The 25,299-nt window shown below is 38.4% G+C and overlaps 1 protein-coding gene across 8 annotated transcripts in view; it reads left to right on the forward strand.

Annotated features, from left to right (window-relative positions):
- opa1 (OPA1 mitochondrial dynamin like GTPase) overlaps positions 1-22,138 on the forward strand; it is a 133,233-nt gene extending 111,095 nt beyond the window's left edge. For 6 of the 8 annotated variants that reach the window (XM_078563875.1, XM_078563879.1, XM_078563878.1 and 3 more), the window contains 2 exons: positions 19,439-19,516; positions 21,292-22,138. In XM_078563875.1, coding sequence (XP_078420001.1) covers positions 19,439-19,503 — 65 coding nt within the window. In that variant the 3' untranslated portion in view covers positions 19,504-19,516; positions 21,292-22,138. Of the gene's footprint in view, positions 1-19,438; positions 19,521-21,291 lie in introns of all 8 variants that reach the window. The other 2 variants (XM_078563877.1, XM_078563882.1) reach the window with 1 other exon arrangement.
- Positions 22,139-25,299: the final 3,161 nt, after the last annotated feature.

Below are 25,299 nucleotides of genomic sequence, written 5' to 3' on the forward strand. Positions count from 1 at the left end.
CTAGGATGAGATGTTTAAAGTAAGGCCCTGTCTGCTTCTTTGGGTGGGTGTTAAAATCCCATTTTGCTATTTCGAAGAACATGGGTTCCTCCTGATATAGCCAATGTTTCTCTTCCCTCAGGCAGCATCACCTAGCATTAACTGATTGTTCATTTCATGGAGGTCTGTGGAACATTTTGCGTGTAAATTGATTTGAATTTGGTTATGTAACAATTGTCACTCTGGTTCAAAGTAATTTATTATAGGTGAAGCACTTGGAAATGTTTCTGCAAGATGCACTTCATCACTGCATTTATCCCAGAGTAGAGTTTTTAGAAAGTGATCAAATCAGTGCACTGATTCACAGTACTAATAGGTTTTAGAGCAGGAGAGGTCTGAAAATGGATTGCCTGCTCTCTCGAGGAATGGCATGTGGCACTGAAGGGTTCTTATGGAAGGACCTAAGTGCAAGGCATGGCTAAAGAAATGCTCGAGGGGAGAAACAGAAAATTGGACTCCTGTTCCAGAACATAGCATATTTTAAAGCACACAGTTTGTAGAACTTTTTTTAAAGAAAGTTTGCGAGTTTTCTTGCATTTCCAGGCTTGTTCCTTTTTGCATCTGTAGTTCTTGCACTGATAATGTTACTGCATCTTGGCAACTTTGCTGCAGCAAGTCTCATTCACTTAAATTGTAAAGAAACCACAAAGAACATGAATTAAGACCTCCATCTTACTAACTGAGGATTTGGGAATGATGCTGAAAGGAGAAATCAAATCATTCTTTCTTTAATGTCAGCTGTGTTGTTGATTTTCTAATCTTATCAATAAATAGGGAATAATTGTTTCTGCACTGTTGTATGTGGTGCGGAGCTTACAATGACTGTCTTTTTTGGTTGTTGATAATGTTGGCATGTCTGGACTTGGTGATGGTTGGAGTCACATAGCTAGGCAGTGGTTGCTACCCACATAAAATACACAAGACATTCAACTGCACATCATAAAAGGAACAGTTAGCTTGAACAAAGGATTATTTTTGTTTGCGTGCTCATGATAACTAATCTAGCGTGGCCAGTTAGCACTGCTTGAATTTTAAGGAGACCCCAACATTGCTGCCTGAGACATATCAAAATCAGACTTGGAATATAGACTTAAACAGTTCATTATTATTATAATATTTATTTCAAAACTGTACTGCAATTAATATAACCTGTACTTATGTTGTTCAATTAAATCTTCTTGTCCTGAGCTCGTGACTTAACATTATTTAATTCTAGATTCCTTGGTTTGCACTAAATTAAAACTATAGTTTACTTTAACGAAAGAAATAATTGTCAATAGCAGTATGAATAAATTTTTTCTTACAACTTGGCTGCAACTGGTCTGCCAGTATGGATTTCTTGCTCAAGGTGGCAACCAAGTTTTCCTTTGATATTGGATCAGGGAGGTGGAGAGCAGCACGTCAGGCCTCCTGCCTCTGTTTACTGTTTGTTGCATTGCGTCACAGGCAGCAATTGTTTTACTGTTGCTTTATGTTCCTTACTGTGTGCTTCCCAACCTGGTAGTTTAAGGAACTTGCCCAGACTTGTTCATTCTCTTTCGGTTTAGGTTGCATTTCCATTAAAACTATTAGAAGTGTTTAGATTTTAAAGACTCTTGGCAACAGCTATTGTGGATGATTTAAGGGAATAGTTATTAACGAAAGATTGCTCATGTAGGAAACCCAGAATAAGCTGTAGTGGCAGTTATATTCCAGAGTACTGAATTTTCTTTGTATCCTTTAGCATGCAAACCTCCCACAGAAAGCAGGTTATAAAGAGCTGTTGAACCAAATATTAACATAAAGAAAATTAAGTATGCAATCGAAATAATTCTTTATTAATAAAGGGCTGAATTTCAGCTTGCATTCTTTAAAGCCTGAAACATTAACAAGGAACCTACATAGCAAGTAAAACATTCAAAACTGTAATATTGGCTAAAAAGCAGTAGCAGCTGAAACTTGCTTTGTTTACAGAAATTGCCCTTGGTGTATTATTAGTGTTAACGGCATTCAGCTTCTACTTCTGTGCTCACCAGTCTGACTTTTCACCCATTCACTTACGAACAGAAAATTGCAGACTGATGAATGCAATGCAAATTTGGAAACCTTGGACAATGGGAACCAAGTGTATTGGAGAAACTGGGCAACATTTGATTGAATTGATATAGGATTCAGTTTGATTACAGAATTAACTGGAAATACCAGCTTCCTCCATAGAGTATGACTGTAAAAAAAAAAATCACCTAATGAAAAGATTATTCGTTCACAATCTTATTGTAAGGACCTTCATTCTCATTTTGTCAAAAGTAAGTGATTTTTGTTTAGAACAAGGAACCTATACAACTTTTCCTGAAAAAATTTATTTTAAAAGTAGATACGGATTCTGTCAATTTTCTATCCTTCCCTGGAGGTGCGGTTCCCAGGTGCATGATGATGCCTCTTGTAAGCATTCACTCTTTATGCTTGGCTCAAGGCAGTGACTGTTAGCAAGCCATTCAACAGTGAAGATACATTCAAATCACGTGTGTTCCTATCTTAGCATCACACATTGTCCATGTTCATGTGCTTTCCAGCAGAATTGGTTATTAAGAACGGGGGCCATGACAATTATTTCCTTCTCAGCTACAATTATTTTTCCACAATTACAGTTGTAGTATCCCAGCCACTGTTCAGTGCAATTAACAACATATGCCTAGGATCAAAAATGCACCTGACCTTCAGATTCATTTCATTTAGTGCTGCACTATGCAACATCTTTGCCTTCTCGGCCATGGGGGAACATGGTGCGCTTATAATTTTGAAAAAAGGTGACATTGACCAGTGTGGAACTCCTTGTAAGTGGCACTTGAATTGATTGATCACATTGTAAACCAGTAATGTGACAAGTTTTGTTGTCAGTGGAATGGAGTTTGTATTCCAGAAAAAATGTATGAAACATATTTGTTTCATTCAAGAGGCAAGAATAGTGGCTTAAAATTTTGCTTTTTTTTACTTTCGCAGTGATTTTATAAAGCTGGCTTAATATATAGTTTACAGTGTGGTTGAGGATGATCAAGATAATGATAAACCTAAATGATCGAATGGTCTTTGAAGCATATTAGTTTCTATGCTACTGAGATCATATAAATGTCATTTTTTAGAGCACAGCCTACTACTAATGAACAGTTTAGATTGTAAAGTTAAATTGATTATTTTAAACTTGCAGAGAATAATAGAATAAATCATTTTTAACAAAATTGTCAACAGTAGAGCTCTGAATTAATATAAGGATTCTCAGCTCATTTTCTAATAGCCACAAATCCATGGTAAGACTACTGATAATTTGGAACAAATTAACGCCAAGTTGGCAGTCTTGATTTCTTCACAAGAAATATGTTTGCAGGTGCTACTGTTCTAAGATTAAAGTTAAAGGGCATTTTGAGATGGAGAAAATGGAACCGTTTGCTATATCTAATCTATGCTGTACCTTACTTAAGATTGCTAATACCAAAGGTATTCCATTGGTATAGAGTTGGATCCTACATCTGTGGAATTAATGCATCTTAATTATTTTGAGCACCATTTAAAAATGCTTAGAATACTTCACATTTTATGTATTTCCAAAGTTATCAAAAGATAAGCAATTAACATTTTCATTTCAATAGTTGAAGCCTAAAGATGTTTTCTGACATGCAAATGAATCAACTTTAGCTGGTCAGTAATAAGTGATGTCTGAATTACAAACTTAGAGCTCTGACTTTTAAATTGAGTAACGGATACTGTGGAGCAAGTGACAAGGCCAATTTAATCAAGTGGGTCTGTTAATATGATACATTGCAAAACTGAATCTCAAGTGATTTAAGAACATCAGAATCCTAGGATTGAATTTCTACCTTTAATTCTTATTAAATATGTACTCTGTGTTTTCACACAACAATGGGTGACTCCTTCTAAATGTAGTAGTTCATTGACCCTAGTGGCACAAAGCTGAGTTATCTGGACAGGAGGGGCAGGATTTTGGGGCTGAACCCAATAAAGCCTGATTTCATCCCCACAATTCCCCACAAGTGCACCTCCACATAATAGTTTTAAAAAGAACATGAAAATCAGTCTTTGGCCACTAGTTAACCCAGCAGAGAAACAGCACTGAAGTACTTGGAGTTGTGGTGGTCCCTATTGTAATTTAGGGAAAATTATATCTCATTGTGTTGCAGTTTGAGAAGACACTTTTTTGTAGATAAGGGAAAAATCATGTCCTAAATTTTTTCATGGCAGCTGATGCCTTTGAAACACTCAGCTTCCCTGGTGCCTAGTGGTTTACTCAGCTTAGGTTGCTGAAGATGAAGGATTTTATGCCGAAACCTTGAAGTAATTGATGAGGAGACTGTCTTGGAGTTGCAAGCCAGAAACACATCACACAGCCAGGCCCACTCTTTAGAATCCAGCCACATCAGTTAAAGTCATGGATGGAGAGAAATGATGAATTGTTACATGACTAAAAGCCTATTTACTAGCCATTAATCTGAACCTGGACTGCTGGCTTCCAAAGCTTTGATGCCTTTGGCCCCATGCAGTACTTGTAACTTTTTAGAAGATGCATAGGATACCAGTGCAGTGATCAAGTGACCTGACTTGATGTAAACTAAAAAGTCACAGTTTGTGGTAGTGTAGGATCTTCTACTCATACTGGTGAATGTGTTTAGCTTAGCAACAGAATGGGAAATAACCTATTTGAAACGAGATCTGACCAGTAAATAAAACAAATGAAGCACTAATCTTTATACAGTATATCACATCCAAGCATCGCAAAGTGTTTCAGGAAATTAATTCATTTTTTACAGTGCAGCAACTGTTATTTTGTAGACAACCATTTTTCAGTTTTCTACAAAAAAACAATAGAATGAATGAGCAGTTTATTGATTTGATCGTGTCAGTATAAGTGGCATCAAAACTAAGAGAGAGTTCACAGTCCCATCACGTTAGTGTATTTACCAATAGGCACCCAAAGAGTTTTGACAAGCAAACTTTCAAGATTGATTAGTCAATTTTTGTTTCAAATTGTATTTGATGTCAGCAGTTGTAGAACATTTGCAGCATTCTGGAACAGGCCTATGATTTACTATTTACATGAATGATCCTTTTTTTTTAGAAAAAGGACACTACTTATTCCTCGTGGTGATTATTTTAAATGCTAGATTGTGGAACAGTGCACCTCACTGCCCTGTTATGCTCCCATTTTTCTGTTAGCCAACCTGGGCTGTTATTCAAAACTCAGGTTCTGAGCTTTCTATCGTATCCCTTTAACACACTTCTGGATTTTAAATTCTATCTTTAATTTAGTTTCCTTCAAGTAATTGCTGCCCTAAGATTGGAGATCATTATTTCTTTCTAATACAGCCGAGATATTATTTTGCTTTAATTTTAACCACTCAATTTTGGTTTAATATATTTCTTCTTTATAACACCTTTTAACAATCAGGTGTCCTATGTTCATTTGCTCTTCCATCTTCCTTCCTCCAAAGGAGCTATTTGGTAAGACCATTCAATGTAAACACTAAAATAGTGAAACAGTCCAGGATATTAAAGTTCAATCTGATGAACAATGCCACAGTTTGTGTTTGGTTCCCTCCAATCAGCAATTGTTACTTTTTGATTTATTACAGTTTCACCAATGCGTTTCTTTGAGTTGCACTTCCAGTCAAAGATTTGACAAATGGAGATTTATGCTATTTGACAGCAGGATGGGAACCACGTTCCCTTTTGTAACAGCCGAGGGAAAAAAAAGGGCTTTTCCAGCTTCCAGCAATGTGTTTGTAGTCTTGACCCCTTTCATATGCTGGGAATGTACAGCCAGGAGATAAATAGCACCTCCCTTGTGTTTTCTTGACCTGCTGACTGTCCATTCACTTCCCATCTGTTTTTCAGCCCACAAGGAATGGGTTGATATAAATCTTTCCTCTCAGGAGATAAATGATGTTCTGGATCTTAAAGGGCAGCACATTGGGTGGTTTCTCTTTTTAAAGGCTGACTAGTTTTCCTCTGGGCCACATCTACTTGAAAACTCTGCCTTATGAACTAGGTGTTAGAAGCAGAGAGAAAACAGTGGGTATCTCTGAGGTTGTGCATAAGCTTTTACTTTTGTGAAGCACTCTTTGTCAACACCATTAAATCATAGCCTCGTTCACTTTGCGATGCAACTGTTGGATAAATTGAAGAGGAAGAAACTGTTGAGTAAAAAGTGAACATTTTATTTTCAGCATTGAAAGATGTGTTAGCAGTCAACATTGCACTTCATAGGGCTAGTATATCAGCTTGTTTAAAATTTTAAAAAAGCATTTCTGATTTTAATGGATTCCAAATAGAAGCAGTATATAATATTGAACTGTGATCCAAACTGTAATTGTATTGCTTTAATGTTCACTTTATAAACATTTACCAAATGAATATTACCTTTATAACTGAAAAAACCATCTTGGCTGGCAAAATACACTCCAAAATAAAAGGAAAATTTGATTTTGAGGCATAATTCAAAGTGCCCAGTATAAGAGTGTGCTGTAGATTTGGATAAATTGTTTCAATAACTTATATATTTTATAAAAGGAATAGATTTGTTGCTTTCACATAGAAATTAGTTTATATGAATTTGGAGCATATGATTGGGGTACTTTCCAGACTGTTTTTGTTATTATTGTTGATCTGTAGTGTTGCACACCAGATATGGAGCTCAAATGTAGTTTTCAGGTTAAATGGTATTAGAGGCCTTATATAACTCAACCAGGCCACACAGATGTAATTCAGGTGTTATTTTTAATTTATATTCTATCTTTATTTTATAATATGCTTTGATTTTATATTACTAGTTAAATACCAAGATTTGTGGCTGTATAGGGAGCAAAGAAATAAGTTTGGGTGGAGCAGGGAAACACAAAACTTTGCACCGCGGTGTCACCATTGGTGGGGTTTCTTTCTGTCCTCTTCTCTCCCTTACTCCCTTTTTGTTGAACTTTCAGCTGAGAGATGATTGGTGGGCAGAGAAACCATAAATCACTGTTTCTATATTTGAGATAGAGGTTATGGGGAAAATATAGCCCTCAGTGGTTCCCTTCTCAACCCCTCTCCCAATCGCTTGTTTCTCCCTACTCTGTCACTCCCATTTTCTTTCCTCTCTGTTCCCTTCACTTCCTACCACTTCCTCAGTTTCTTCACTTATCATCTCAACTGTCCACTGAACACACACATTTTCCCCTCCCCTTTGGCCTGCTATCATTCACCTCGTCCTTAACCCTCCATCCACACTCTTTAAACTTAACTCAAATAAAGATTATGGAATTTATCTTCTAGTCTTTTTCAAATAATTTTGAGAAACAACTTAGCAGTAACTGCTTAAAGAAATATATATACTTTATTCATAAAATTTGTAAACATGCATTCCAAAATATTTAAAATCGGACATTAATGCTATAAAATTAAACTTTTCTCCATAGAGCAAGTGCCTCAATACGATTGCAATATACGTGATATCTACTATATACATTCCATGTCAAGCATACAGCACAAGGGGTACTGCGCAATTTCCAGCCCCTTGGGTACTATGACTGAAAGATCTTAGATGGTGATCTTTTCCTGTTGTGCCTTTGTGGCAGCTGTTCCTACCTTTACTGCGCCCCTTAGCGCATAGCCCTAGACTTTGGAATGTGCCAGTCCTCAACATTCAATCATGGACAACTCTTTGCACTACAAATTTTGGCAGACCAAAAAGTTTCCTTCACCGAATTGATGATCCTCCAGTAGCAGTCAGTTGTCTGGGCGTGCTTCCTGTGAACAGGCTTGCGTCACAGAGCTGCCCGCGATGAACCTCGACAAAAACCACTGCATGTCTTCCCAGACCTTTTTGCAAAGATACATTCCCCAACCCAGCTGCTTTGAGGGCTGCGTGCAGTGGTGCTGAGACTTTGTATCTGCATGAAAGATCTGAAGGAGAATGCCCTTCTCACGCCAGCCAAGCTACATCTTGGTGCTTGTTTGAAAGTCCTGGAAAAGAGAAAATATTCTAACATGGAGCTCACTGAGGTACTGATGCATCCTGAGAAGTTAGTTATACTATACCAGCTCAGACCTCACAACCACATTCAGCTCAAAGTCATCAACCTAGGGGGAAACAAATGAAGTCCAGGCTTTTGAGGGAAGCTAATGGCTTCAAGTAATTTTTTTAGCGAAGATATAATTCTAATAAATAGAATGGTTGTTGTGAAATATCTTGTTTCCATTTTGTTCAAGCCCTTTTGGACATTAGATATTGCTTTTACTGAAAGGGGAAAGATTAAAATGTTCAAATGTGTCTTTCAGAGATGCAGGTGTAATAGCTTTTATTAGCTCACAGGTTAGAAAAACTTTTATTTCAATTTTGGCTCTAAAATAACTAGCAATAGCACTAGTAGTTTCCTAGAAGGTAAAAGGTAAACTCCCCCATGAAAGATACCAGATTTGTCCAAAATTTAGATAAGACCTTTACTCCAGGAAACCCATCCTACAAGGCCCAGGGCAAAGACAAGCTTTGGGTGTCTAATGCACTTTGGTTACTTAATTCCAAGAAAGACTAGCAGAAGTATTGCAGTATTGGTTAGATGGGTGTCCTTGTTGAAATCCTAGAGGTCATTGGAAGGGACAGGTAAAATAACATAAAGGTCAAGAAGCTGCATTATCTTATATTAGTGCCAAATTTCTGTCCAAGGTGACATTGGAGAAATTAAAATAAGGTTCTTGGTCTCTCTGTAAGGTTGGATGATATTTTTTTTCTCCTCAGGTTAATTTTTTTGTGGCACTGCTGCAATTAATGAATGCCTGTAAGAAATTACATCCAGAGGGTAATAGGTTACGTATGCCATAAGCCCTTGAACTATCGCAATTGTAATTTATTAACTCATGGCACCCATCTTAACTGGTTTATTGAGAAACCAGGTGAAGTGTCAAGAACATTGTGTGGGAGGTTGAAGAAAGTGAAAGAGAAAGTATAATGAATAAGAAAGTAATGATGTGTGATGTCAAATGAGGATTTCTAAAGCTGAAGAATGTAGGAAACACGAGAGAAACTGAAGAAGGTAAAATGTTCAACAGTTCTTGTGTTCGTATCTGTCAATTTACATCCCATTTGGTAGTGAACCTGAAATCTTTGGCTCAAAGTTGAGTCAAAAAGCTCCAGTGTTGTCGTTAATTTATTTAGTGTATTGGCATCAACATGCTATTGGTAATAACGTACTTGAGCTTTAATGTTATGTACCACTCCTATTCCACTATTTTAGATTGTTCTTACTACTTTTACTACACAAGTTTAGTTTGAAGAGAACTATATAAATTTAAATTTGGAAGTATAAAATCTGAGTGTTTTTGACAGATCAAATGGATTAAGTATAGCAGTTGCACACAGATCTGATGACAATCTGAACTGTAGATACCAGACCTGATTATGGTAAGCACAAATATCAAGCTTATTATAATAAGGTCTTTTTTTTTCTTAAAGTCAAATCTTCAACTTTCCATTTTAAGCATTCTTAAGTACGAAATGCCTTTCACTATATTGTGGGTTTGGGAAGATGCTGAATTTGGAATATTGGAGGAGAATAGCAATCAGAACCATCATTTGTGCCTTAATTGCCTAAAAGCTAAGTATGGGAATTTTCCCCAACACCTCCATCTGTACAAATTAGATCCAAAACAAAATCCATTTTGAGGGCCCTCTTTAATTAAAATTAATTTTGTTCTTCAACTGCTTTTTGTGAAAAGTGTAGTGCAAAAATATAAAATGTGTGATGTTAATAGTTAAAAGGCAATTGAAGACTACGGACCAGAAACTGAACTGAACTAGCCATATAAATACTGTGGCTACAAGAGCAGGTCAGAGGCTAGGAATCCTGCAGCGAGTAACTCACCTCCTGACTCCCCAAAGCCTGTCCACAAGGCACAAGTTAGGATTGTGATGGAATACTGTCCACTTGCCTGATTGAGTGCAGCTCCAAAAATACTCAAGAAGCTTGACACCATGTAGGACAAAGCGGCCCACTTGATTGACACCCCTTCCACAAACATTCACTCCACCACTGTCGAACAGTAGCAGCAGTGTATATTATCTACAAGATGCACTGCAGAAACTCACCAAAACTCCTTAGGCAGCACCTTCCCAACCCACGACCACTGCCATCTAGAAGGACAAGAGCAGCAGATACATGGGAACACCGTCACCTGGAAGTTCTCCTCCAAGCCACTCACCGTCCTGGTTTGGAAATATCTTCTTGTTCCTTCACGGTTGCTGGGTCAAAATCCTGGAACTCCTTCCTAACAGCACTGTGGGTGCATCTATACCACAGGGACTGCAGCGGTTCAAGAAGACAGCTCACCACCACCTTCTCAAGGGAAAATAGGGATGGGCAATAAATGTTGGCCTAGCTAGTGTAGCCCACATCCCGTAAATGAATAAAAAAACCTAATTCAAGCAGATAAAGGTAGCTTGAAACTTAGAACTGGTTCACCAATAGGAAACCAGTGTATATATAACTTCCAGGAAAGAATCTCACTTTGTGTTGGCATAATATTGTATCTGTGACACTTCACCCCTAATAGGCAAATTGCAAAGCGTATACCTATGTGATAATAAGAACTAAGTTGATTCTTATAAGTGAAGTGAATATCATGAATAGGGGTGAAAATACCAAATGTTCATTATCCGACTTAATAAATTTAATTGAATTTTTTGGGCACATGCATCGATGTATTTTACTAAGTTTTTGTAAAATATAGCAAGTTCTAATAAAAGGGAGTAGACACAGCACAAAATCTCCTGCAGCTATTTACATACTTTAGCTTGGTTTCAGGTAAATGCAGAATTTAATGATTATAGACTGAATCAAATGTAAGACTGAGAACACGTAGATTCTCCAAGTACAGAAATGTTAGCTATTATTGAAGAGGCACCTAATGGATGTAAAAGACACTAAAAGAAAGCTTGAAAAGATCAAAATGCTAGATAATGTACAAAGATCTTCAGTCAAGCTTTGGGAAAGCATTGGAAAGACTAAAGATTAATACAATGGCAACAAAATGGAAGAAAATACAGTAGCATGTGAATGAGAGAAATTTTAAGGAAACTGGAGAGTCAGCTAAAGTGAATGTTGAGAGTTGAAGTGTACCCAGGATGAAGATGGGACAATATATCAGGAGTAATTTTTAACCTCATGTCTTGATTGCTGGGAACTTCTTAATTATACTATGTACGATCTTGACTGTTTGTATACCCAAATTTCTGATTCACTCAGCTGGCAGGCAATGCTTATCATTGGAAGCATGAAGCTGGAAAATTGCTCCTACTGTTCATGAAATTTGCATTGAACTCATTTGGAGCAGTGTAGAAGGCCAGCAACCAAAACGTTGACACAAGAATGGGAGAGGAAGTTGAAGTAGGTAACCGTAGAGAGGTCAGAATCATGCTAGGGGCTGCAATAATAATTGTCAAATTTTCATCATTTTGACATTAGCCTTCACAGTTTAGTATTATATTTATGTGGCTGTAAACTGGACTATATATTTTTTTAAAGTATGATTAATTTCTGCACATTTGTGCCAGAGTATGAGTACAGTTTTCCTTTCCTCACTCGATTCCGTTTGAGGGTAGTCATGGGCTGTTTCATCTGTTGAGTTTTATTGTTGCCAAAAGTATTTCCAAGATCTGATTGCAGACCAATTAGATACCTTACAATCACACTGAGCCATGCACTAGAAGATTAGAGATGAGAAAATTAAGTGGCAAAGGTATCTCTTCATGTGGAGATGAGGAGAATAGCACTGAATCAGATTCTCTCAATATTTGAAAGCAGCCATGTCCACATAATGTGCATGAAGGAGATTCTGCTGTATGGGTTAGGGGATTATGAGAATATTCATGGCCAGATCAGAAAAATAATGAATTAAGGCATGGAATAGCTCATCTCTTAAGCAAACACACTTCAAAAGGCTGCCAGAATAGTATTAAGGAAAGAAGGGTCAAAGGTTAGTTAGAAGCTTGTATGGATCATAGTTTAATGTTTGGACACGTAAAGGTTGTTATGAACTTTGTTGTTGCCTTTATTCCAGAGGCTTCAAAGTTTTCTCAAACACTCTATTTGTAAATTTTTAAGTCTGTCTTGCCTCATTCCCAAAGGTTGCTTTTCTGATAAGACTGTTGGATCTAAATTCATCATAAGTGATTTTGCGAATAAGAGATCAAAAAGACTGAACTAGCTTTTAGAGGCAAAAATTTCAGTGTTTTGTTTTTTAAAAAACTCTAAGCTAATAATCATGGTTCCATATGCAGGTCACAAATCAACCTGATATCAGATTTAACAACATATAGTTATTAATATATATTAACATACATATAGTTAAAGCATAGGGAATGGTAGTCACTGTGGAGTTTTAAAACTGTCCATGCTGCGAAATTTGTCACCCACAAAAATTTGGCACTGCGTTATTCACCAGCAGATATGTCTGAAAGCTGAATTTCCAAATGGCATTCTTGTCATCTGCAGAGTAAAGCAAAATTCATTGTTTGTGAAGTTTGTTTTATTGTATAAATGTTCAGATTTAGAAAATCTGTCAAATTTAATTCACTGTAATAATTAGTAGAATTAAGGCATTTTTGGTTAGAATATTTTTTGATTTTCAACTGGTTAGCAGTTTGATCAGAGTTGTGTACTACTACAGACAGCAATTGACATAATCTCTAGTTTAATTTGTGATTCTGTGAAGATGCCAGATGGCATTGTTATTTCAGCTGTGTAGAATGGATGTGGGCTATAACAAGTGGCAACAATGGCATGTGCAGTGAATGAGTTAATGCTTGGAGTGTAGAAGATACATTTCAGGCCAAAGAACCATGTAGCTTGTCAAGGAACTTCAGGTGGAATGTAAATAACCTTTCCAGCCCACACAGGCTAAAATCTTTACATGTTCTAACTATATAATGTACACAAAAGCATTCCTATTATTAGCCTGAACCATGCAGTAAAATAATACTAAGCAACAGTAAATGTCTGTAATCAAGTAACCTTAATCATGATTTGACTTTTTCACAATTCATTTTAGTTAATTATACAAAAAAGAGCAAAAACCAACTTTCTACTTGAACATGCCTAACAGAGACAATTACAATTTATGGCAGCATCAAACCATTTGGTTTGATAAATGCCTAATTCCAGATTTAAGAAAAGCTGTGTTTAAATTACCTGTTTGTACATTATTTTTAAGAAATTTAAATGTATTTGACTCAAGTTACAAGATGGTGCTGTTAATAAAGTATATTAGCAAGATGCAGTTATGTCACAACAGAATTTTTGTATTGTTGTAGTTGACAATAGCTTCACATGGTTTTATTGGACGGATAATTTTTAAAAATGAGTTTGGAATTGGAATTGATCAATTGAAGGAAAGCTGGGAATTTATATGACATGGTAATATTATTCTGTACCCTGTTGAGTATCAATCAATTATGTGCATGTTTCTTTCTAGCTCTTATATTTTTAAATCTTAGATATGTATTTATGTACTTACTCAGATTTTGCCATCTAAGGAAAAGGTAACAGGACAACAGAAAGAAATTACAACTAAGTAACACGCCAACTTGATCAATTAGGCAGTGTTCTCACAATTCTGAGACTCCTCAGTTTGCAGCAGGATATTCTCACTATTTAAATAACTTATCAATTCAGAATGGCTGGAATACAATTCTACAGAAAATATAATCTAATGTTACATAAAGGATAAAAGATTCTACTCAACCTAATTTTCCACCCAGAAAACTGAGAGGCATCAATGCCAACTTAGATCTCAGACATTTTAACGAGCTTCTACAGAGCAGTGGGTTCAAATTTGGCTTAGTGTTGTTATCTGAGGTGCAATACACCTTTAAGAGAGTGTGAGCAGATTGACCAGTAGATTGTATTACCCAATTGCTGTGTAACACGGGCTACAATGTTAATCAATAGTTTAGAATAGGGTCTGGTTTGAGAAGCACACATGTGTTAGTGCTCTGTTATTTGTGTTAATAAACATGATGTGCTTCATCTTATATTGGTCTCTGCATCTGCAGTATATTGTTTACCAACTCACTCACCAGTAGATAAGTGTGCAATCGTGTTCGCTGAGTGAAGTGACCCAACAGAAGGAACATAACTGGTAACGAGACAAAACAGGACCAGTTGACAACACCAAAAAAAACCATGGAAAGTCAACCGAAGTAAATAAACCGTACCTTGCAAGGCCACTGTAAGTACAGCCTTCATCATAGTCGTCGAAACCATCTCCCTCCAGTATGCCACAGTTTGGCATCGAACGGTTTGATCAGACCACTGATGACTGGTCACATTATAGTGAAAGCCTCGCGTTCTTCTTTTTGGCCAATGACATATCGGAGGAGGAGAAGAGGCAAGCGATGATCTTATCAACGTGTGGCAGTAAAACATACGGCCTAATTCATAGTCTAACGGCACCAACGCCCCAGATTCCAAGAGCTTTGATGAGTTGATAAACCTTGTGAAAAGCCACTTTCAGCCAAAACCCTCGGTAACAACACAGCATATTAAATTTAATTCACGATGTCACACCCCTGGAGAGAGAGTAGCTTGCGATGTAGCAGCCTTGAAACAACTGACAGAGCACTGAGAGTTTGGGACATCGATTAACGACATGTTAAGAGACCGATTAGTATGTGGGATTAATGAAGACACCATTCAAAAAAGGTTGTTGTCAGAAACGAATTTAGACTTCAGCAAGGTACTGGAGTTGGCGCTCGCAATGGAGAGCGCAGTCAGGGATTTGGAAGCAATCAAGGGAACACAAAATGGTACCATCCCTCACGTTGGGAGGGAAGCACCGGTTAGAAATGGTGCGGAAGCACTGGGCTCTGCGGAAAGGTGGGAAACAGCCACCATTAACAGACCAGCAAAAAGTAATGGTTTAACAGAGAAAACCCACAATAATAATGGCAGAAATGGAACCAGACAGTCTGCAAGTTAACAACAATTTAAAAGAATTGAGTGTTTCTACTGCCTTCGTGATGGGCGCATAATGCGGTATTGTAAAGACAGATTAAGATAAAACTTTAAGCAAAAAGGTAGAAATCGTGAAATCCACATAATAGAGGAACCAGAAGAAACAGAGTCAGATATTTACTCACTACATAACTTAAAAATGGGTAAAACAGAGCCAATTTATGTGATGACGAAAGTCGACGGGAAACCCATCCGAATGGGGGTGGATACAGAGGCATCTACAACAGTTATAGGGGAGCGTTCATTCAGACATCTGAATGGAGAAGACCACTCACTAAATCTGGAAAATTCAGATGCTAAATTAAAGATGTATACTGGTGAAGCCATACGAGTAAGAGGTATATGCAAGATTCCAGTGCATTATGACAACCAGCCTGTTAATTTCCCCCTGATAGTGGTGGCAGGGGAGGGTCCAAGTCTACTTGGTTGGAACTGGCTTAAGGAAATACAGTTGGAGTGGACCGAGATTTTTCAACTCAGAATGAAAGATCTGCAAGAATTGTTACAGAAATATGTCTCTGTTTTCAGGGAAGAGCTTGGGAAGATTCAGGGGCTGCAAGCTAAAATCCACCTGGATCCTGGAGCAATCCCCAGATACTTGAAGGCGAGGCCAGTCCCCTATGCGTTACAAGAAAAAGTTGATGTTGAATTAGGCAGGCTGGAAAGGTTGAGAGTCTTACAACCTATACAGTTTTCCAAATGGGCATTGCCTATAGTTCCAGTACTAAAGCCTGACCAGAGTGTGCGAATATATGGGACTACAAGTTGACCGTGGCCAGACTTGACAGGCATCCTGTACTGAAAATTGATGAATTGTACTCCGAGCTGGCAGGGGGAAGCACATATATGAAGCTCGACATGAGCCTCACTTACCAAAGTCAAGTTAGAAAAGGTCTCTTGGGATTTTGTGGCTATCAACACACATAAGGGATTATCCCAATATATCAGGTTACCTTTTGGAGTCTCATCGGCTTGTGCCATTTTCCAACGGACAATAGAAAAATTACTTCAAGATTTGCCCATGTTGTGGTTTATTTCAGTGATGTCCTAGTAACAGGACTAACTGGTGAAGAACATCTGGCTAACCTGGAAGAGGTATTGAAGCGTTTCCCACAAGTTAGAATATGTTTGAAAAGAGAAAAATGTATCTTCCAAGCAAAAGAAGTGGTTTCCCTGGGTCATAGGGTCAACTGCAGGGCCTTCACCCAGTAGAAGACAAGGTGAGAGCTATTCGTGAGACGCCAGTATCGAAAAATGCCATAGAACTCAAGTCCTTCTTGGGAATGATTAACTACTATGGCCGTTTTCTCCCAAATTTGTCAACAGTACTGTCTCCATTATATGGTTTACTCGAGAAAAACCACAGGTGGACTTGGCAAGCGCCACAATAACAGGCTTTTACAACAGTAAAGCAGTTGCTACATTCATTGGCCCTGTTAGTACTTTTTGACCCAAAGAAAGAATTAATTTTGACCTGCGAGGCATCCCCTTACGGAGTAGGGGCAGCATACTCCCACCGGATGGCTCCAAACGGCCCATTGGTTACATCTCAAGAACACTGTGTTGCGGAACGAAGATACTCAGAAATAGAGAGAAAAGGCTTATCCATTGTATTTGGCATTAAGAAGCTCCACTAATACATCCATGATCACCTCTTTACCATTGCATCCGACCACAAGCTACTACTAGGCTTGTTCGGGAAGATAAGGCAACACCCCCAATTGCCTCTGCACGCATCCAAAGGTGAACACTGATTCTAGCTGCTTTCGAATATACTTTTATCTGCAGGCCGGGAAGCCTGATTGCAAATGCCGGCGCACTGAGTCGATTACCTGTAAAAGGCAACGTGAACGTCCCTCTCCCTCGAGAACTTGTCTTGTTATTAAACTTTCTGGATTCGTCACCAGTACATGCTAAACAAATAAGAGAGTGGACGGACTACGATCCATTTTTGTCTCACATAATGAATCAAGCCTTACAGGGATGGTCTAATGAGCCAAAGTCTAGCGAAATGAAGCCCTATTTTAATAGGAGATATGAGCTCATCTGCCAGGATGGCGTCTTGCTGTGGAGAGCAAGAGTCATCGTGTCTCCAAAAGTAAGAGGGCCATTATTGACCTAATTGCACAGTGCTCACCCTGGCATCTCTGGAATGAAAATGTTGACACGCAGCTACTTATGGTGGCCAGGGATGGATACAGAAATCAAACTTGGTTAAGAGCTACGTACGGTGCCAACAGGTACAGAAATTGCCCCTTTCTGCTTCATTGCATCCCTGGGAATGGCCAGGAAGTCCATGGATGCACCTCCATGTTGACTACGTGGGGCCTTTCTTGGGCACAATGCTCCTCTTGATCATAGATGCTCACTTGAAGTGGATGGATGTATAGGAAGTAAGAGCACCCACATCTGCCACCACCGGAGACAGATTGCGTCAGAGTTTTGCGATACACAGGTTACCAGAGATAATATTGTCTGATAATGGAACGGTATTGGGATAACCCCCTATGTGTGTTGATAGCCACAAAATCAGTGGGGAATTCCAAAGATTTATAAGTCTCAATGGCATAACACCATACCACACTGCATCCAGTGGTTTGGCCGAGAGGGCAGTCCAGACCTTCAAGTCTGGAATAAAAAAACTGGATGGAGAATCTATTGCAACTAGATTAGCACGTTTCCTACTCAGCTATATTGATGAAGTTATTGATGAAGAGATGTCTCAGGACACGTTTGAGTCTCATAAGGCCGAATTTAGGAGGTAGGGTAGAGAGAAGTCAGGAGGCCCAGAAAAATGAACACGATTGCCACAGCCGTGAAAGAAACTTCACTGTTGGAGAGACAGTTTTTGTAAGTAACTTTGGAGATGGATCCAAATGGCTATCAGGTGAAGTTAGTGCAGTGACAGGAGCCCTCCTATCATGTATCGGTCGAAGGTCGGATAATTAGGAGACACATGGATCACCTCAGGGGAAGGGAAACAGATCTACAAGAAAGGATGCTCCAAGTATTCCTGTTGGAGTCTACGCCACATGTAGAAGGAACTCCACTTGGCTTGGAAGTGCCTGTAGGATCCATTGAGGCTGAGAGAGTCAAAGAAACAAACTTACAGGTTCCTACTGGAGAGCTTAGTAGACAGATGACTCCTGGGAGGGAGACCTTGGAAAAACCATCCGAAGTCGTAGAACTATGACGTTCAACATGTTTGAAGAAGCCTCCAGAGAGACTGAATTTGTAAATAGTTTATTTATGTAAATAGTTGATATATTGTAAAGATTATAAATTGTACTTTTGAGTAAAGGGGGATGAATGTGGTAATCTGAGGTCCAATACACCTTTAAGAGAATGTGAGCAGATTGACCACGTGATTGTGTTACCCAGTTGCTGTGTAGCACAGGCTATAATGTAAATCAGTAGTTTTAGAATAGGGTCTGGTTTGAGAAGCACACGTGTTAGTCCTCTGTTATTCATCTTACGTGCTTGATCTTACAATGGTCTCTGTGTCTGCAGTATTTTGTTTACCAACTCACTACCAGTAGACAGATGAGCAACCATGTTCGCTGAGCGAAATGACCCAACGGAAGGAACATAACATTTAGTTTCTCAAATTGTCAAGGTGCTATGGTCAGAAGGCTAGATTGTTGATGTAAATTTCACATACATTATTCATCAACACTAAGTAATCTAAATCTTAGTTTAAAACTTTCCACACAATTACGAAGATGCATTCCTGGTTGCCTTGGTCTATCAGGAGTTTGTTATATTTCTAGAAAAAAAATCTCAATTGGATGCTTCTTTCATGTTTCTGAGCACTATCTAAAAATATTTCCCTCCTACAAAACTTCAGGATCTTAAAAAAAAACTCGTGTTTGATTCAGGGATGCACAATCTTATTAAATTCAGAGTTTGAAGATAACTAACTGTCTTTTGTGGTTTATGAGATGATTGTCCCTCAACCAGCTTCAATGACCAAATCCTGAGTCATCGTGTTATCTATGATAGTGGTTTTGCTTTGATAGTGCAATATGCATTTTTTAAAAAGATAATTGGGAAAACATTTGATGCTTACTTCGATCAGGACATTTGTGTATTTGGAATAAACTGAAAGTTAGAAAATTTTATTTGAATCAAGTAAGCTTTGACCTGAAGTCATCTGTAGCAAACATTAAATTCAAAATATACTTTGGAGCATATTAAGTAACTTAAGTGAAATATATGTATCTCAAAAGTTAGCTGCTGGTCTATGATATGGCAAAAATCTTCTATGGTTAATTTCTTATGGTACTATCATTTTAATTGGATATTTATTATTAATTAATGTGTGGGTTTTGTGTGCAGGAATTGTCAAACCTTTTTTTATATTTCAGAAAGAGTTCGTGAGATTCAAGAGAAGTTAGAAGTATTCATTGAAGCTCTTCATCAAGAAAAATAACAATATCGCTGGTGTATGTATGTGTTTTCATCAGCTAAAATGGATTTAGCTTAAATTTATCAATTATTTGCACAAACTTATAGAAATATTTTAGGAGCTCACCTGGTGGCTAAAATATTTATTTAATGAGTAGCTAAACCATACTGACCAAGAAGGCTGTAGGCTGGATCTCTACAGCACTAATATTGGGGTCAGCATCCTTATGTCAAGGCAAAATATTAATCAGAGTTTCCACTGCAAATCACTACCTGCCTGCCGAACATTGCTGGAAGTAAACAGACATATTCACTGATGAACATCAGGCTTGGTTGGGATGTCCCTACCCCTCCAGTCCTGGGTGTGTCTTCCATTTGCTATTAAAATTCTCACATGGATAATTCTCACTTCAGTAAGGTATGGAAGGACACCTGTGTAACTCCACCCAGCAAAGCGTCAGCACTCCTAGGAAAGGATGATTGTGAGAACAACTAACAGACAAAATTAGCAAGAAAAAAATGGTTGAGGGAACTTGGGTTAAATGTGCCCTATTTGTACTTAATGAAATCACTGCATTGGACTTGAACCAGCCATATTGAAATGATTTGCAAATTTATTAATTTCTTACTGGTTTAGGTAAGAGTGCTGCATAAGAAGTAATTTCTGAACACGATATTGTTTACAAATGCACACTCCAAATAAACACTTTGTAATTTATGGTGTTGGCTAAGTTTGGTACAGTTTAATTATAGCTACTTATGAGTTGAGGTTTCTCCCTCCCTCCTCCACTGCCCCTTCGGTTTTAATCAACTGTCTCTCCTCTTTTCATGAAATATTGTATTGACTTGTTGATGTATGGTTGCATGAGTGCCATACACCCTTTGGCCCTTTGAACAAGTGATCATTCTTCTTGTGAGAGCCTAACCAGTGAATGCTGGTAGACTTAAGTTGCATGTGGAACAACAGAGTTTGTTCCTATACTTTCTCTGCATCTGCACTTTCAGACTGGGTCACTGAATAGTGATCAAGAGCATAAATCTAGCTGATTTTTCTGCTCCGATCAACCAGATTTCTGAGATCACTTGTGGTATCCCCATCACCACTCCTGGTTAACCTAAGCCCATTCAGAATGGACTGGGATCAAACCTGGGCCCCACTCACTGCTTTAAACAGCTAAGCCTCCTGGGGGAAGCTGAAGATGTTTTAATACCTGTTCATGGAATGCAATTAAATGTTATTCCCAGGTGATAAACTACTGCTGACGAATTTCTGATTATGATCAGCACGTTTCGCCTCACTCCTATCACCGATACTAGTTATTAGCACAGTCATGGAATAGTACATAGTATTCCAGAGCACGCAATGTGCACATTATCAGGGAGTTGTAATTTGTATATTGTAAGGTAAGAATATTACGGTAAGAAGGAAACCTTCCACAATGTTTCATTGTAAAATAGAAACTCAGATTGAATCTATTGGCACATTAATTGTTTTTATTGGTCAGATTTTGATTATTTGATCTGGAAAATATATCTTTTTTATTCTGCAGTTAATGATTCTGTTACAAACCTAATTGTGAATATTATGATCAGTTATTTCCTGTTGCTTTTCCATATTGAATGAATAAATGTGAAATATTTTCAGAAAAAAGTTTCTTTTGAAGCCAGCCTCTACTTGCTTTTAAATGGGTTTTTTAGTATTTCAAAAAATATTTAACTTTTTCCACAACTGTTTGAAATATTTGAAGGATTATCATTTTTTTTCAAGTAAAATTTGAAATGATGTAATTAAAGCTAATGTTTCTTTCCTTAGTATGAATTAGTTCACCACACAGCCCTAGACATGGAGCTTGGTGTCATGAGATGTTGCTTGAATCAGGAACCATTGTCTGAAGTGCTGCAGAGAGACTCAAAAGTACCAATTAAACACACCTCAGAAGACATCACGTCACAAATTGTGTACATTAAGATTGAAAAATATTTAAATTCTCCTTACATTCTACTCTTTGAGCTGAGAATTCATGAGCAATGTTTTCCTTGCATTTTTATAACAATTTCATTGCAAACGCTTCAGCTAATCACGTTTTCTATTGTCATGTGCAACCTCCTGAAATGCATTAAAATGTTGATTTGTTTTCAAGTGTCCAAAGTAAGACTAAACACTACTGTGTAAGTGAGAGCTGATGAACTGTTTAGTCAAATGTATAACACTTTTCAATGCAAATGTTTAAAATGTTTTAGCTCATATCCAGCTCAATAAGAAATAAAGAACAGCTGTCTGAAACTACATTCATTGGGAATTATATAGTCTACTTCTCTCTCCCACTTCATAAGTGCAGTCAGTTCCACTTCTTAAGCCACAAGAAAAGACTGCAACTCTCTGATCCCTGGGGGAAAAACATATTGCAAAGTTGAAGTTCTTGTAAGACAAGTTTTTGTCATATCCAGTGTGTTTCCATTTGGACCTTTCGATATTGGGTCTGTACTTCTGCAGTAGAATCCTCGAAGTTTGTGCTTATATAAATGGAAAAAATACTATCATAGTTTGTGATTTTTTTTTTCTTTGCAAGTGTCCAGGCCATGCTTGATGTAATTAGTGAGGAGTCGTGTATTTATTGAATGCCGTTATATTTAAATAAAACGGAGTACAATTTTGGAAACGAGTGCTTACTTCTGAAATATTTGGTGTGTGATGCAGCTGAAACTGGTACCAAATCTTAGTTTTTCCGTTTTGGGCCTTTGCAAGTACTGAGGTATGTTGATGGTTCTTAACTTCCCTCTGAAATAGCCTAGCAGGCCACTCAGTTGTACCAAACCATTATGAAAATCCATAACAGGAATAAAAATGGATGACCATTGGCATCGACATAGGTACTGGACACAACAAAAGCATAACCAGCCTAGTCAACCCTGCAAAGTCGTCCTCATTAACATCTGGGGACTTCTGCCTAAATTGGAAAAGCTGTCTCAGAGACCAGCCAAATAGCAGCCTGATATAGTCATGCTCACAGAATCGTATCTTTTCAACAAAATGCCCCAGACACCTCCATCACCATCTTTGGGAATGTCCTGTCCCACTGGCAGGGCAGACCCAGGAGAAGGGACAGCACAGTGGTATATAATCAGGAGGGAGTGACCCTGAGAGTCCCCACCATTGACTGCAAACCCATGAAATCATATGACATCAAGTCAAAACAAAAATATTCTGCTGATTACCATTTAACGTCATCCCTCAGTTTATGAATTAGCACCATTCCATGTTGAACACCATTTGGAAGAAGCACTGAGGGTAGCAAGGGCACAGAGTGTACAGCAGGAGAGAGAATTCCATGTCCATCACCAAGCGTGGCTTGGTAGCACTGGTACTGCCTGAGCAGGCTAAGTTCTAAAGGATACAGCTGACAGAATGTGATAGGAAAAAAGATAATTGACCTCATCCTCACCGATGTATCTGTCAAGATATATCTTTCCATGAAAGTGTTGGTTGGAGTGACCACTGTATAGTCCTTGTGGAGATGAACTCCCGTCTTCACACAGAGTACACCCTGCATGTGTTGTATCATCTACCTCAACTCCACTTCCCCCCCCACTATTCCCATATCTCTTGGCTCCCTTAGTATTCAAATCAATTTCAGTCTTGAATGTACTCAACAACTGAGCATCCACAGCTCCCTGAAGAATTCCAAAGATTTACAACCCTTTGAGCAAAGAAATTTCTCATAATCTCGGTCTTAAATGGTTTGATGCCTTATTCTGAGACGATGGCCCTGTGTTCTGAATTCTTCATCCTCATTCAGGGGATCATCCAGCATTTGACATACCCTGTCAAGCCCCTTGAGAATTTTATGGGCAGAATGGTTCCCGACATCACCGCGCGTCCTTCCGATCTTTCGTTCAGCGGGCACACACCGGAGTTGGCTGTGTGCCCACCAAACTGTCAAAGGCCTGTTTAGGCCATTAATAAGCCAATTAACCAAATTGACAGGGCTGCCCGTCCAACCTTAAGGTTGGCGGGCAGGCGAAGAGCCCAGGCAGCCTTCACATTTTTCATGAAACCTCATCCACGGCCGGGATGAGATTTCATGAAGGGTTTATTAAATTAATAAATATTTTTTAAACATTTCATAAACATGTCCCATGAGGGGGCATGTATAAATGATTTTTAACTTTATTTTGAAGTTTCAAATTGAACTTAATCTGAGACAGCTCCGTGCCTTGGGAGATTTCTGCGCTCTTTCACGTGCATGCGTGAAAGCGCAGACCCCAACTCTCCCTCCTCCCTCCCACCCGCACAGATAGCGCTGAACCCTACTAGTTATGCTGGGCGGGCCTTAATTGGCCCGCCCACGTAAAATGGCGGCATGCAGCCGATCGCGGGCGGCGATCAGCTCCGCGCCCGCCCACTCCCGACCGGCGCGCCCGACAGAAGATTCTGCTCTATATGTTTCAATGATATCAGCTCTCATTATGGAACCATAGCATAATTTCCACACATAAGACAACCATTTGGCCCATCGAATCCATGCCAGCTCTCTGCAAGAAAAATTTGGCTAGTCACACTTGGCCATCCTTTCCCTGTAACCCTGCAGATTTTTCTCATTAGGTGCTTATCCATTTTCCTTTCGAAAACCACAATTGAATCTGCCTCCATCACCCCCTCAGACATTGCATTCCAGATCCTAACTATTTTTGGCTTAAAAATGTTTTTCCTCATGTGGCCTTTCATTCTTTTGCTAATCACCTTAAACCTCTGTTCTCTAGTTCTCTATCCTTCTGCCAATTAGAATAAATTCTCTCAATCTATTCTGTCCATACCACTCATGATTTTAAATACCTCTACCAAATCCCCTCTGAACTTTCTCTTCTCTTGGAAAACAACCCTAGATTCTCCAGTCTATCCATATAAGTGAGCTCTCTCATCCCTGTAACCATTCTTGTAATTTTTTTCTGCACCCTATCTAAAGCTTTCACACCCTTACTAAAGTTAGGTGCCAAGAATTGGATACAATACTCCCATTAAGGCTGAAACAGTGTCTTATAAAGGTTTGTCATAACTCCCTTATTTTTGTACTCTATGCCTCTCTTTTTAAAGCCAATGATCTGATATACCTTTTTAACCACTTAACCTCTGCCAGCTTCAACAATTTGTACAGGTATATTCCCAGGTCCTCTTGTTGCTCCACCCCCTTTAGAATTGCATCCTTTAGTTTATATTGCCTCTCCTCTTTCTTCCAACCAGAATGTATCATTCCACATTTCTGTGCATTATATTTCATCTTGCCACATATCTGTCCATTTCACTTGCCTGCCCTATGCTCTCTTGAAGTCTATAACAACCCTTACAGTTCTGAATACTTCCAAGTTTTGTGTCATCTGCAAATTTTGAAATTGTTACCTGAACACTCAATCAATAAAAGCACTTCCTAGTACTGATCCCTGGGGAACCTCAGTTTATTGCAATCCAAAAGACAATGGCTCACCACTACTCTGTTTCCTATCACTCAGTCAACTTTGTGTCAATACTGCCACTGCCCCTAATACTCTATGGGCTTCAACTTTGCTGGAAAACAAAATATGTGGCACTTCATCAAACACCTTTTGAAAGTCAATATAAACTATATCAATCACATTACCCTCTTTAAACCTCTTGGTAACCTCATCAAAAACTCAGTCAAGATGGTTAAGCTCGATTTGCCTTTAACAACTCCATGTTGGCTTCCTCAATTAACCTACACTTGTTATTGTGTATTAATTTTGTCCCAGATTATCATTTGAAACTCCAGAGCATGTGGGCTTAGTCTACTCAATGTCTTCCAGGCTA

The sequence above is a fragment of the Cetorhinus maximus genome, chromosome 19 (genome assembly GCF_964194155.1).
Source record: "Cetorhinus maximus chromosome 19, sCetMax3.hap1.1, whole genome shotgun sequence".
NCBI classification, from domain to species: Eukaryota; Metazoa; Chordata; class Chondrichthyes; order Lamniformes; family Cetorhinidae; genus Cetorhinus; species Cetorhinus maximus.